Consider the following 13,269-nt stretch of genomic DNA (forward strand, 5'->3'; position numbering starts at 1 on the left):
AACGGATTACACAAACAAAAATTACAAGAATCTACTACGAATTGTTGTACACTCAAACTATCGCCTGTCTAGCCTGTATAGCCAAATACTATAGCATAAACTCGGGCCTGTGGGATGGGAAGCTCTTGGCTTACTAATTTTATTAAACGGGACCGTCGCTTCAAGGACGAATCATCTTTTTGTTTTTGTATTCGTGGACCTTAGATGACGACACAAGGTAATTGAACGTCCCTCGTTCATCTCTGTTTTAATTAGTATTAACATTATCGATTGACTCGTAGGCTCATTCCTTCCTAATGAACGTTCGACCTCTGCAAGAAGACAAAAATAAGTGAAAAAAAAATTAGCAAAGAGGGTCGCAATTACGGATCAGAATTCTAGGTAAACAATTGCTAGCGATTTTTTGTCAAGTACTGTAATTTATACTCACGTTATGGTTTTCTTTTCGATGTTTTTAGGCTCGGGTCTCGCGCGGTTTAGTACTTTGAGGAAATCTGAGGTCTTGGCACGCATTCTTGAGTGTATGTACGCCTTGCTGCATTTGATGTGGTAATGCAGGTAATCTCTGAACATGTGAATCAGGTCGATGGTGTTGTCACGGGCCTCCCGATTCGTGTGTCGCGGGAACAGCACTGCCGTAAAAGGCATATAATAAGTTGTCGAATGATAAGTAACGAGCACTTGGAAAAGCATTTCGAAAAGTACTTACCAAAAGTAATGTAACCCACATTATCGCCGACCGCCGCGTCAGAATCTTGAAGCTCCAACGGTGGCTCCCGATGACTGAAGAGGACTTGTGGCGCGGTGTGACTCGCCCGTCTCCCTTCCTTGAGTTCTTGTAGAAACACTTTGCCGATAACTATGTCATCTTCATCTTTGAACACTGTACTAAATACCACGGTTACTCTGTCACTTTTGGCCTCTACGTACCTGGAAATAGGAGGAAAATGAATTTCTCCTGACTCAACGAACTTGATTTCAACTAAAGCAAAAATGGTGTTACATTTTGTTACGATACTCACAGTGTTTCCTGATCTCGATATTGTATTACTGCTCTTTTATGGCCTTCCTCGCCTGCTTCTTGGAAGTCAAAATATTTTTCAAATACACTTGCAAAACAGTGCCTTTTCAGCAGGCCAACATTTTTGACCAACGCTTCCCAATCCTCGGGCAAGTTCTCTAAATCTATCAGCAACGACACATTGTATCCTTGGAAAGAAGATAAATAATTTGTTATATTCATTCACAGGGCACTGCAAAGCGTAGAATAACGAGTGAGCCTTGATGTACAGGAAAACATCCAAAGAGATAGAAATTAGTCCACAATATTAGTCTTTTCATTTTTTTTTTTTTTTTTTTTTTTTAATCAAAGGCAATATGCCAGAAGATTTTTTGCTAAATCAAAATAAAGGAACAAGAGTAACAATCAGCACCACGGATTTTAAACAAATCATTACTCTGGAAAAATTGCAACTCACCATCCTCTTCGGTAGTAAGTAAAGGGCCATACTCGCGTTTGAGCAATTCGTCAGCACCATGTTCTTGCAACTGCATGTAAAACTTGAGCGAGATACTAATCTGTGTGGAATAAAGATACGGATAAAATGAGAGTGCAGAAATATTTTCATGTGGACTAGTTTGGCAACGATACGATTTAAGTATTCGTCATTGACTGACAGAATACGTACTCTAATTTTGGTTTTGTCGCCTCCAACATTGGAAATGTGGAACAAAACTCCGTCAAAGTCAGCTATTTTGACATCTATCGATTCCGGTTTATGCCTGTAACAAGAAAATGAGCAAATATGTATCGCAGTAACGAAATGCAGCGCTTCGCGTATTAACATGATCCCCTTGTGATTCAAACGGTCATGCGGTAGCATTTAAAGTCTCAACATAATGAACGCTCCAATTTGAAAGGTGTGAAAAATTGTTCTATTTTTGGAGCTTCTTGATATCTGCACATCAGAGTGAAAATGTGGGAGGATGTGGTCAACGAGAGATAAGAGTTTGCAGATCGGTGCGTAAAGTAGGCGAGATGGGAAAGAAAAGTTTTGATCACTTGACAGATTCTGTCAAAGCCAGTAAGTTTAGACAGGGTGAGGTTAGTCTAGGGTCGGGCCTGACTCTCTGTCATTTGCGATTCCTAATCGCAAGTTTCCCCGGGAAGTGAGTTAAAACGGTTTCTCGCAATTAATCAGATAAGGATATATAAAGAGCCGCGGTATATCGAAAGCGAGACACCGCCCCAACCTCAAAGTTAGTTTGATATGGATAAGAAATAAAAAAAAATAATAATAATAATAAAAAAAGGGAATTAGGTGAATGAAACGAATAAACGGTTGGAAAAAAAGTTATTCGTATAATTTTTAACATCGAAACAGACTTACCCAGCCAAGGCATTCTTTATTTTGTTATTTAACGTTTCCTCTATTATCCTATTGTTGATCTCAAGTAAGATCATTATTACGACTAATATTTTTATTATTAGAATATAATATGCTATAATACAATAATTAACAATTATATAGTGCTGTTGTAACCATGAATACCGAATACGACGGCTCTGACTAATTTCTAATCTTTCCACTTCGACTGGGTGTAGTGGGGTTCGGATCCTCAACCGCTCCAGCGGCAGGAAATCCGCGTTAACATTGGAGCTAGGCCGGCCCCTCGAACCCTCCTGCGGGAAAAGAAGTAAACAACAATCAATTCCTCATCTCGACATCCCCCAGGCAGCGCTCCAAAAGTCAAAGATGGCCGACCTCAAGGCGGGTGTTTTGAAATTTAAATACAAAATTTACCAACAATCTCAAACATGGGAGCGTTGACTGAATTAGATCAAGTCATAGATGAAATTACAATATATACATATATTTCACACGCCAGAGGCCTGGCAATGGAATCTAATCAGAAGAGAACGAATATAGCGCAAGAATTTTCAGAAATTTTTTAATTTACATTTGACAGGCGTTTTACTCTGTGAAACATGACAGAATTTATTTAGCGCCTAGATCGAACGAATATAATCACCTTGCACCGATTTCTTTTTATTAGCTTTCGCTACTACTCACAGTCAGTTTGTGCAAAATCCACAAGATGACGTTCCGACAGTTGAACACTTAGAAGATCGCGATACCTCGGCAAAGTGGTTTGTATCATCTAGATCCTCGTTCTTAGTTCGTGTTTCATGGTAGACACCACCAGACCTGAAAATGGCGACTCGTCTGCTAAGGATTAGTTCCGCGCTGCGAACTTATTCGAATAAAACCAGTCACGTCAAGGTAAAATCATCTACCTGTCACTCCTCGCAACGATTCGTCGATGTCTCGCCTTATGCCGAGCACAACATTTTTCGGAAATCTTTTACGGGATTACTCGGCGAGCAAAACCGTTCTCGACAGTCAAATTTTGTTTCTGCTTCAAAGTAGTATCCCCTTACGTAATGTAGCTCACAATTTATTCATATTTACGGCGTCAATTCGCACGAGTATCGCTCAAGTTATTCTAGCTTCCGATCCTGAATCCAATAATACACCGTACCGCCGATGCCACGATCAATAATGGGTGGAAAAGAGATGAGAAATTAACGTTCTTGCCATACCCAGTGTTTATTTTAGAATTCAAAATTGGCAGTCTTCCTTTTTCTGCAAAACCTATAGCTCATCCCCTTTTCAGATCTCCAAGCAATGGAGGTCCACTGCAGCATCGCTTCAGCAGACATTGATCAATCAGCCTGCCACGAAGACCACGACCTTTGAAAATGGCATGCGAGTTGCCAGCGAAGACAGCGGCGCTGCTACGGCAACCGTTGGGCTGTGGATCGACGCCGGAAGTCGGTATGAAGACGACAAGAACAACGGAGTTGCTCACTTCATGGAACACATGGCTTTCAAGGTAGGGTTTTAATGGATAGAACGTCCGTATCGGAAGGAGCATAAACCTGAAGATCAGCATTTTTTGCATCTGTGCAAGCTCCGTGCGCAATTTATTTTTTTAAATATTTAACATCTGTTTCAGGGAACTGCCAAACGCTCCCAGACAGACCTGGAACTGGAAATTGAGAACATGGGAGCTCACTTGAATGCCTACACGAGCAGGGAACAGACTGTGTTCTATGCAAAATGTTTGTCCCAGGACGTGCCAAAGGCGATCGAGATCCTGAGCGATATAATCCAGAACTCTAAGCTAGGCGAGAGCGAGATTGAGAGAGAGAGGGGAGTGATTCTCAGGGAAATGCAGGAGGTGGAGACAAATCTGCAGGAAGTCGTGTTCGATCACTTACACTCAGTCGCCTACCAGGGAACTCCGTTGGGCAGAACCATTCTTGGACCGACTGAAAACATCAAGAGCATCACCAGGAATGACCTTGTTACCTATGTCAAGAATCACTATAAGGCCTCAAGGTATTATTATTGAATATAACTGCATTCGGTTTTCCAAACTACACACGTATTCAAGAATTCTAGTAAACAAAGTTTACTGTTGTGCACAGGTGCGTGCTGGCTGGTGCAGGCGGCGTTGACCATGCGCAGCTCGTTGATCTTGCTAAGAAACACTTCAGTGGTTTGGATAACAAAATCGAGGGAGAAATCCCACTAATTCATCATTGCCGCTACACTGGATCAGAAGTCCGTGTCCGTGACGACAGCATTCCTCTGGCTCATATAGCTATTGCTGTTGAAGGTAGCAAGATCAGATAATTACCTCAGACTTTTCTCCCAAAGTGTGAAAGTCCGTGCGCAATTTTTGATCTCTCTGATCGTGTAATTTAAGGCGCGGGATGGACCGACGCTGACAACATTCCCTTGATGGTCGCCAACACTTTGATGGGTGCTTGGGATCGTAATCAGGGCGGTGGAGCCAACAACGCTAGTAATTTGGCCAAGGCCTCAGCCGAAATGGGACTATGTCACAGCTATCAGAGCTTTAATACCTGCTACAAGGCGAGTTTTCAATTTGCTTAGTTGTTTAACTGAAGCGGAGTGGTGGTTTACTCAAATATTGGTTATTGAAAAAAAATTAGTAATCACCATCAAGCTAGTCTGTAACAAGTGGGATAATATTCTCTTACAGGATACAGGACTGTGGGGAGTTTACTTTGTTTGCGACCCAATGCAGTGCGAACTAATGCTTTACAATATTCAAAACGAATGGATGCGTCTCTGCACTATCGTCACTGAACGCGAAGTTGAACGAGCCAGAAATATCTTGAAGACAAACATGCTCCTTCAATTGGACGGAACTACCGCGATTTGCGAAGACATTGGCAGACAGATGCTGTGTTATAACCGTCGCATACCTTTGCACGAACTTGAGAAGAGGATAGACGTATGTGTCGATGATTATTTACAAATCGATAAATTTTCACTATCATAAAATCGCAAGGGAACAGTTTTGTGTTTATAACATATTCTGCTTTTTGTTCAATTCCACAGAGTGTTACCGCAAAGAACATTCACGACATTGGTATGAAGTACATCTATGATCGTTGTCCCGTCGTCGCAGCTGTTGGCCCAGTTGAAAACCTCCCAGACTACACTCGTATTCGTCAGTCGATGTATTGGCTCCGAGTATAAACGTATGGCCAGAGTCGCGAGTCGCCACTAATAACGTAACTCTTAGCCACATGCATATATATCACAGTAAAATTGTAGAATGCAGTATTGATTGTATCAAGTACGTACGCTAATCATTTCGCGGTGAAGTTGGACTCAAACAAATTGATACAATTTTACATGTTTACTGTGAGGATTAAGCAAAATAGTTTGCTGATGTATGTATGTACATTGTCTTGTTTAAATTTGAATGTCATGTAGTTACAACCCTTCGAGAAATTACGTCGCATTTCGTCATTAACTCGAGACAGTGTATGAATATATTAAATAGATATTTATATAATTGAAATGCTGTTGTCAATGTCACCCAGCTATAAATGACACAATAACGATGAATGTAATCTTCCTCAAAACCACTCCAATAAATTCCTTATAATTTATTATAAGAAAAATTTTCATCTGTTGCAAATTACTTCGTAGGATTAAAGTTTCGGCAATCGTAATTATTTTTGCAATCTTGGTGAATGAAAAAATCAATTATATTATGTATAAGTACATGTATATTTGTGCGTTACATCACGATAATATGAGACTGATACAAAATGAAATGCCCCCAAAAGGAAATTCATATTTGAGAACGTAGGAAGTGACGAAGGAAAAAAAAACTATTACAGTTACAGTACTATTAGTTTTTGATTCAATACTGACTAGAGTAATTAAGTTGATACAAATCAATAACAATAAATCACTGTCGAAAACAACAAAATGACACTAACAATTTCAATTGACAAAAGGCAAAGCGAAGCGCAGTAAATACTAAATGCTTAATTATACGTAAATGCGAAGATAGTATATCAAAACTTTAGTACATCAACAATATCACGATTGATGACCAATTATTATGCATTTATTTATTATTTTGCATTGCCAAGATTTTTTAGGTTCACAATTCATTAACTTGTATCCGTTATATATTTATATTTTGAAACTAAAGGCTAAATGTTGTACTCTCCATTATTTACGTCTGTTATTATTGCATGATTGTTAGATAATATAACAAATGATTCAAATGACACAGGGGGTGGAAATGGCAAATGCATAATGACAATGGCTTCGATTATTGCTCTTGAATTCATTATAAATGATTGTGACATGGTCATATGATAATTCATATTTGGGAATTCTATATTCCACCCGCATTAATCTTGTTTTTGTACGAGTACATATAATACGTGAGAAATTTTTAGAGTATCTTGCAGTAAAAATGAACAAAATTGTTCTTATGCTTTTTGATTGAGTTTCATCCTACTCATTAGAACTTATCTACTAAACTTGAGATTTTTGAGTGGGTGGTAATAAATTAATTACCATAATTATTGTATTTACATTTTTGGACAAACTACCTAGCATTAGTGTTGCTAGCAGGAGTACCAGCGTGCGTTGGCGATGACAACGGATCTTTACAAACCTTGGACGTCATCTCCGCTAGTGGTTCCAATTCTTTCGTATTCACCAGCTCAAACTCTGTCACAAAATAGTAGAAATGCTTGTAGCATGTGTTCACATGAGCTTCCTGAAACAGAGAAAAAACAATTCTTGATGAGTGTGCCACAGGTGATGATCATATATATTAAAACACGACAATCGATGGAACTTACGGCTCCTATCGCAACGATTCTGTCAAAATGATGAATGTAAACATGGACGAAAACTCTGAATAAACGAGTCAGTATCTTTCGGCAGAGAGGTACAAACGTTTTAGGGAAAGGAATATCTGTGAGAAAGAAAAAACATGGTTTCAGACGATTATGACGCAGGGTTTGGAAGGAACGCTGTTAATTTAAGATACCTGTAGACACAGGAAATATTGTCTCGCAGTTTATCTGAGCCTCTATCCATTCCATGAGCAGACTAACGTATTGAGGAGCAGGCAAAACTGTTGGCTTCTTATATTTATCACCGTCAGCCCATAGGTATTCAAACCTCGCACCCCCACTCATCGTAGGGCAAGAAGCGGAGTCGCAATACTCTGATATCGTCCCATAGATGAGATTGATTCTGTTAAAAAAGTCTACCACTGTAACAAAAACAAATTACAGGAATTTAATATCGCTAATGTTAGAGATTGCAATGAGATATGAATACTGTAAGAACTTATTGCCAGTACATCGATGCATACATACCGTGTACCGCTATCCAATCGTTCAGATCTTCGCCCGGTGGCAATTTGACCACCGATCTCAAGTTGATTCCCGAATTGAGAGAAGCTTGCGCTTGTTTGTGTAGTGAGTACCTCAGCGTACCATATGCAAATTTCTTTTTAGGCCTGAAGGTCTGAAAAGATGTGCAGATAATTTTCTATTGAGATTGAAATTTTTACAGATCTGGGGTGAGGCTGCCCCAGAAATTTGCAATGCAAGCTTAGAAAACGGCAGAATACATATTATCAAAGTTTGCCGAACGTAGAGTGTACAGAAATTATTAAAGGCCTAGGGCGGAAAGGTAGTTTGATAAAGCGATGTTGATTGCGGTCAAAGTTGAGGGTTTGAGGTTATGCTAAAAAGCTGTCAAAATAGGATATCTGTATATTTACTACCTCTAAACGCCGCGTTACCTTTCCTTTCTGGAAAAATTCAACGAAGCCACTTAATGCAGCCATCTTTCACCAGTCGTGAGTGTACAAGTAGCAATGAGGAGTTAATTAAAAAATACTTATGCCAACGTTTACGGCAGGAAAGGTTTGGAAATTCATTTGACGTCGGGCGGAAGGAAGTTGAGGTTGATGCCTCAGCAGTCCCTGATTATAAAGCACTATTATAAGGCTACATTGGTGTGCGTGATTCTTGATTCCCTGGAAACTGATATCGCGACATGCGCGACGATGTACATCCTGCGAGGTTAATAATGTCACAAATTGCAGGTTAACAAGGTTAAAGAATCTATCACCAAGAACCGTCCAAATGAAGGCCATTTTGGATTTCGAAAATGCGTCCGCCGGTGCATACATCTCGTGGTCTAATCATGAAATGCGCTACGTCCGTCTTTGGATTCCACGTGTTAAGGGCGGCATTTACTCATCTGAATGTACGGCTGTATGAATCCGTGGGCCATAGTCGTGTAGATTACATTCTGTCACAGATAGTATTTTACATTCTGTATCATAAGAAAAATCTCGACCTGGTCAAAGTTTATCTTGGGGGGGGAATATCGCTTCAAGAGCAAAAGAAGAGAAAAAAATTAATTAGTATTATAACGTTTCGTATTTGCAATATTTTGTTTTCTACTTGAAAAGACATCAGGCCCATAGTCATGCTTACGCATCTTTACTTCTAGCACATATGACGACTATGTGACATCAAATTAGAGATTTAAATTCATTCATTAATTACATGCTACTAGTCGGTCAGTCAAGTTTATCTTAGTGACGAAAATTGATCCCTGTTCAATTCGTCCATTGAACTTGTGATACCAGGCTGCAAGCACTTCAAATAATTACTCACTGTCGTTGTCGATTCCCTTATCAGCTTTCATTAGTGCAATATAGTTTATTTCTGAAACGAAACTTGGGCAAACTCCTCGGACTGTTATTGCTTATATTTGTAACCGCGATTGGAAATTTATTTCATTCCTGCTGCTAACTTCACACGGTTTACATTTCGTCATGAATTTTTTCACCAGACTAATATTGACGACTAGTTACGTCACGCGCTGCGAAGGCGTATCTTTGACGTTGCGTCGAAAGCATTCCCTAGGAAATCAGCAAATACCGGTTTCAAAACAAAAACGAGTTGCTCTGGGCAATCCTGAGGTAATCCTGGGGCGAACTGAAAGTCCTTTTACCTGACAATAAACTCTTTTGTATCCATTGAATTGATAACATCCAGTGTTTTAACAATTTCAGATAAATTCTTTGACTCTATCGCAGAAGCGAGATATTCTTGCTTTGGACACTGACAATAACACTTTAAAATTTCCAACGATATGGCTGAGAGATAATTGCCAGTGTCCAGCCTGTTTCCAGAGACATTCGCAATCACGGACGATAGACTGGGGGAAATTCGATTTTGGAGTTAAGCCGTTAAGCGCTAAATTGGTGGAATCTGAACTGACTATTGAATGGTCCGACAATCACAGAAGCAATTTCACTCTCGATTGGCTGATAGAAAGATCATTCACCGAAGAGAAGCGGAAATTATTTAGAAATAAAATTTATAGATTTGAAAGAACCACTTGGGGAGCAGATGAGTTCGGAAAATATCTTAAGAAATTCGATTACAAATCTGTTTTGAATGAGTTAGTATCACCATTATTTTCACACGCAAGTATGCACTTTAGTACCTTTCTTGATTGGCTAATTATTCATTAAATTAAATTTTACTTATAGAGATTCTACCTTACTCAACTGGCTCGAATCTTTGACAAAATACGGTGTTGCTATCGTTACCAACGTTCCAGCCAAAAATAACAGTAATAAAATACTGACAGAACGTGTTGCCTTTACTAGAAGAACTCATTACGGGTAAAATTTAATGTTTATCTGTTTATCTTCCACATATTATGTCACATCAATTTCGTTTCTGTTCATTCCAGTGAAGAATTTACTGTAATAGCAAAAGATGGCACTACTAATGTTGCGTACTTGTCATCAACCCTTCCATTACACACAGATTTGCCTTACTATCACTATGCCCCTGGGGTAAGTCTTACATTCGGTTTGCGTAAGAAATGTGTTCGCATTATTGACATATTTTGTTCAAATTAAAACTCCATTTGCATGTTCAACTGATTTCTTTCAGGCAAATTTGTTGCATTGTCTTGTGCAGTCCCAAGGCAAAGGTGGGGAGTCGCAGTTGGCCGACGGGTTCCATGTCGGAAATTATTTAAAATTACATGAACCCGAATCTTATAAAATATTGACAAAAACTTTGGTCGATTGGAGCGATGTAGGACATGAGAATGGAGACCATTTTCACAGCTTGCATCAAGCCCCGGTCCTCTGGTATTAAAACAATAGTCTTTTTTCCTTCACTAGTGTTTATTACATTTATTGAAAGTGTTTGCATCTTGTCAAACTTCTGTTATTTTTCGTTTGTTTGTCTAGCGAAGATGAGTTCGGTGATCTTGTAAGAGTGAATTTTAGCCAGCCGCAAAGAGACAGTCATTTTAACGCTCCTCTAGAGCAGGTTATTCTGTGGTACGAGGCAGTTGGATTATTCACCAAGCTCTTGTACAGCCCAGAGAATAACGTGACGTTTAAACTTGCCGAAGGTGAGGTTTTGGACTTTTATCTTATAATGTGAAAATTTATAAAATAATTTTTCTTTATTCAGGTGACATTTTGACTTTTGACAACCTCAGACTCGTACATGGGAGAAGCGCATATGCTGATACTACTGGCAGAGAAAGACTGTTGATCGGATGCTATCTAGATTGGGACGAAATTTATTCTCGGATTAGAGTTCTCAGAAAGCAATTGAAGAGAAGTAAAGAAATGAATATTGGTCAATAATTACAATGTAACATTTTATTTTCATGAACGATAATATATGTACATTTTTTTTAATGGTAAAAAATTGACTTTGCGATAAAGAAGATCAAGTCATCGTGTTATATTATATCTTTTTTTTACAATATTTTTTTTTTGTAGAACAAAGTACCCGGAATTTGCATCAGCTCTGCTTGTCTTTTTAACTTAGAATGATAATGAAGTGATAAATGAGATTATTCAAGTTTTTATTAGCGATGAATGTGATTTTTGAAGTATCTAAAATCGGCACTAACAGTCATTGACGCAACCTCATTATTTTTCATCTATTTACATCACTCGCAATGCGATTTCAACAAAACTCCAACAATATGCACACATTAAAAACTATCTCACAAGTATATAAAGGTAAATATTCGCTCTCGAATTTGCGGAGAAATTGACATTATTAATAAAAAAAAATCCTTAAGATAAATTGCTCGACGCATTCTAAATTACATTTATCTTTGTCACAGAGTTTGACTATTTTTGGTGGAGATCTACCTACCGAGCTTTGGTACCCTTAGCTTTATTATTAGCCAGGGAAAATAAAAGAGCAATGTGGCAAATGTATAAAGCTGCACTGCTGAATATCGTGCTTGGGTAAGTGTTCCAACAGAGTTCAATCACCCCTAAAATAACGATCTTAGTCACAGTTTGGTAACTGGTGCACCAAACGATATAGGGAAGGGTATGAAAGTACCAAACATAAAATTGATAGTGCAATGATCGGCTGAAAACGATGCCAATGAAGTTGGCAGTGAACAATGGAAGAATAAAAAGCTGAGAGGAAGTTGACATGTCGACTTTCTCGTTCCTGCGCAATTGACCTTTCAAGTCTTTCTCAACATGCCTCAACTTGGCATAAGACTTCAAGTAAGTTATCCAGCTGGGTAGAAACCATGCCAGCGCAGCCAAGTGCAGAACGAGAAGCCCGACGTGAAAGTAAGGATTGAGGAACACTTCCTCGGGCAAAAATCTCCAATTCACAGTCCACTTAAATTCGAATACTCTGCCCAAGTTGAAAGCCCCTTTCACATAAGCGATGGGATTACCGTACAGAAACGGCAGACCCAAAACAACTTGCACCGCGGCACAAATAGCGAGCTGAACAACAGTTCTCCGAAATCCCAAAATGGCGAGATAAGAGACGAGCAATGCGGGCGCAAAAAGGAGTATATTCATTTTCACAGAAACAGCGAGACTATAAAACAGACTTCCCAGATGCCAGCGGTTTTCTAAAAATAAATTGATACTCGCGAAGAGGAGAACCATGGCGACAGGATCGTTGAACAGTCTTAGTATGAAGATAGAATGTATCCTGTAAGATGTGGTGCAGATGAGGACGAGCACATACGGCGGAACTTTCTTGGTCTTTGCGTATATCCTGAAGACCAGGACCAGCAGGACGATGTACAGCACAGCGAAAACATACTGCGCCAACTTGATGTTGGTCCCGTGCGATGTGGCGTAGTACAGCATCGAGTAAAGGTAGACAAACCCTGCAGGGTAGACGAGGGGCCCGGTGTCACCCCGCAGCTTGGAGTAGTCCAAGGTCCCGTTGAGGAAGCCCTCAACCTCCTGCATGTAGGCCTTCCAGTCGATCTCCGTGTACCGGACGTTCTGGACGACGAGTATGTTCACGAAGACTTCGAGGATGACGAGGAGGAGGCCGACCAGCGGCAGGCGATTCGGATCGGTCAGTAAAGAGCTGATTTCGCTCCATGTCAAATTCGACTGCACCCAGTTGTTTGCAATTCTTCGATATTTTTTCACCCAGTTTAGGTTACCGCTGTTATCCCTTCGCGGCGCCATGATGCGTCGGCTGCTACCGGTTTTCAAAAATCACTTGTTTTTGTTCCACCACTACCGCGCTGTCCACGATGTAAGGAGATGAGGTGTGTTTGTTCCTTCGGCGGACGCATCTTTATCTCGTTCTAAGCTGACCGTATGGAAGCCATGTTTTAAACGATCTCTAATGCGATCAGTTAAAAATCCAAGATGGCCTCCATACGGTCGGTTTTTAGAGTTCGATTCTTATAGACGGCTGCGCAGAAACACCTTATGTTCTCACGTCATGGAGATGCCGGCATTAAGATATTATAAATAGAGTAGGTATGTGAACCGTACAGGCGTCCAAGCGACAAAAAGAGAGAGAAAATCTAATGATTAAGCTATCCCTTTCTA

The 13,269-nt window shown here is 39.7% G+C and overlaps 5 protein-coding genes across 6 annotated transcripts; 2 read left to right on the forward strand and 3 right to left on the reverse strand.

Annotated features, from left to right (window-relative positions):
• Positions 1-182: 182 nt before the first annotated feature.
• LOC107226923 (actin-related protein 2/3 complex subunit 2) lies at positions 183-2,610 on the reverse strand. Its single transcript, XM_015667905.2, has 7 exons — positions 2,391-2,610; positions 1,689-1,782; positions 1,479-1,578; positions 1,023-1,209; positions 710-930; positions 431-632; positions 183-311 (listed from the first exon to the last, which is right to left on the reverse strand). The coding sequence occupies exons 1-7, from the start codon at positions 2,462-2,464 to the stop codon at positions 284-286; spliced, it is 906 nt and encodes a 301-aa protein (XP_015523391.1). The 5' UTR covers positions 2,465-2,610; the 3' UTR covers positions 183-283.
• Positions 2,611-3,132: 522 nt separating this feature from the next.
• On the forward strand, positions 3,133-5,907 carry LOC107226930 (mitochondrial-processing peptidase subunit beta). The gene is made up of 7 exons (XM_015667909.2): positions 3,133-3,284; positions 3,679-3,897; positions 4,021-4,406; positions 4,496-4,686; positions 4,777-4,946; positions 5,077-5,331; positions 5,439-5,907. The coding sequence occupies exons 1-7, from the start codon at positions 3,216-3,218 to the stop codon at positions 5,577-5,579; spliced, it is 1,431 nt and encodes a 476-aa protein (XP_015523395.1). The 5' UTR covers positions 3,133-3,215; the 3' UTR covers positions 5,580-5,907.
• Positions 5,908-6,106: 199 nt separating this feature from the next.
• On the reverse strand, positions 6,107-8,448 carry LOC107226932 (MOB kinase activator-like 3). Of its 2 annotated transcripts, none has more exons than XM_015667913.2 (5): positions 8,173-8,448; positions 7,742-7,892; positions 7,408-7,635; positions 7,217-7,332; positions 6,107-7,131 (listed from the first exon to the last, which is right to left on the reverse strand). In XM_015667913.2, the coding sequence occupies exons 1-5, from the start codon at positions 8,215-8,217 to the stop codon at positions 6,958-6,960; spliced, it is 714 nt and encodes a 237-aa protein (XP_015523399.1). In that variant the 5' UTR covers positions 8,218-8,448; the 3' UTR covers positions 6,107-6,957. The 2 variants fall into 2 exon arrangements, with proteins under 2 accessions (XP_015523399.1, XP_015523398.1); XM_015667912.2 differs by having other exon boundaries at positions 8,155-8,448.
• Positions 8,341-11,415, forward strand: LOC107226921 (gamma-butyrobetaine dioxygenase-like). Its single transcript, XM_046735873.1, has 9 exons — positions 8,341-8,388; positions 8,456-8,478; positions 9,237-9,366; positions 9,460-9,851; positions 9,943-10,077; positions 10,149-10,254; positions 10,355-10,557; positions 10,660-10,826; positions 10,889-11,415. The coding sequence occupies exons 1-9, from the start codon at positions 8,341-8,343 to the stop codon at positions 11,065-11,067; spliced, it is 1,383 nt and encodes a 460-aa protein (XP_046591829.1). The 3' UTR covers positions 11,068-11,415.
• LOC107226931 (lethal(2)neighbour of tid protein) lies at positions 11,213-13,055 on the reverse strand. The gene has a single exon (XM_015667910.2). The coding sequence runs from the start codon at positions 12,895-12,897 to the stop codon at positions 11,587-11,589; it is 1,311 nt and encodes a 436-aa protein (XP_015523396.2). The 5' UTR covers positions 12,898-13,055; the 3' UTR covers positions 11,213-11,586.
• Between the last annotated feature and the right edge of the window lie 214 nt (positions 13,056-13,269).

Source organism: Neodiprion lecontei, chromosome 3 (assembly GCF_021901455.1).
Source record: "Neodiprion lecontei isolate iyNeoLeco1 chromosome 3, iyNeoLeco1.1, whole genome shotgun sequence".
Lineage (NCBI taxonomy): Eukaryota > Metazoa > Arthropoda > Insecta > Hymenoptera > Diprionidae > Neodiprion > Neodiprion lecontei.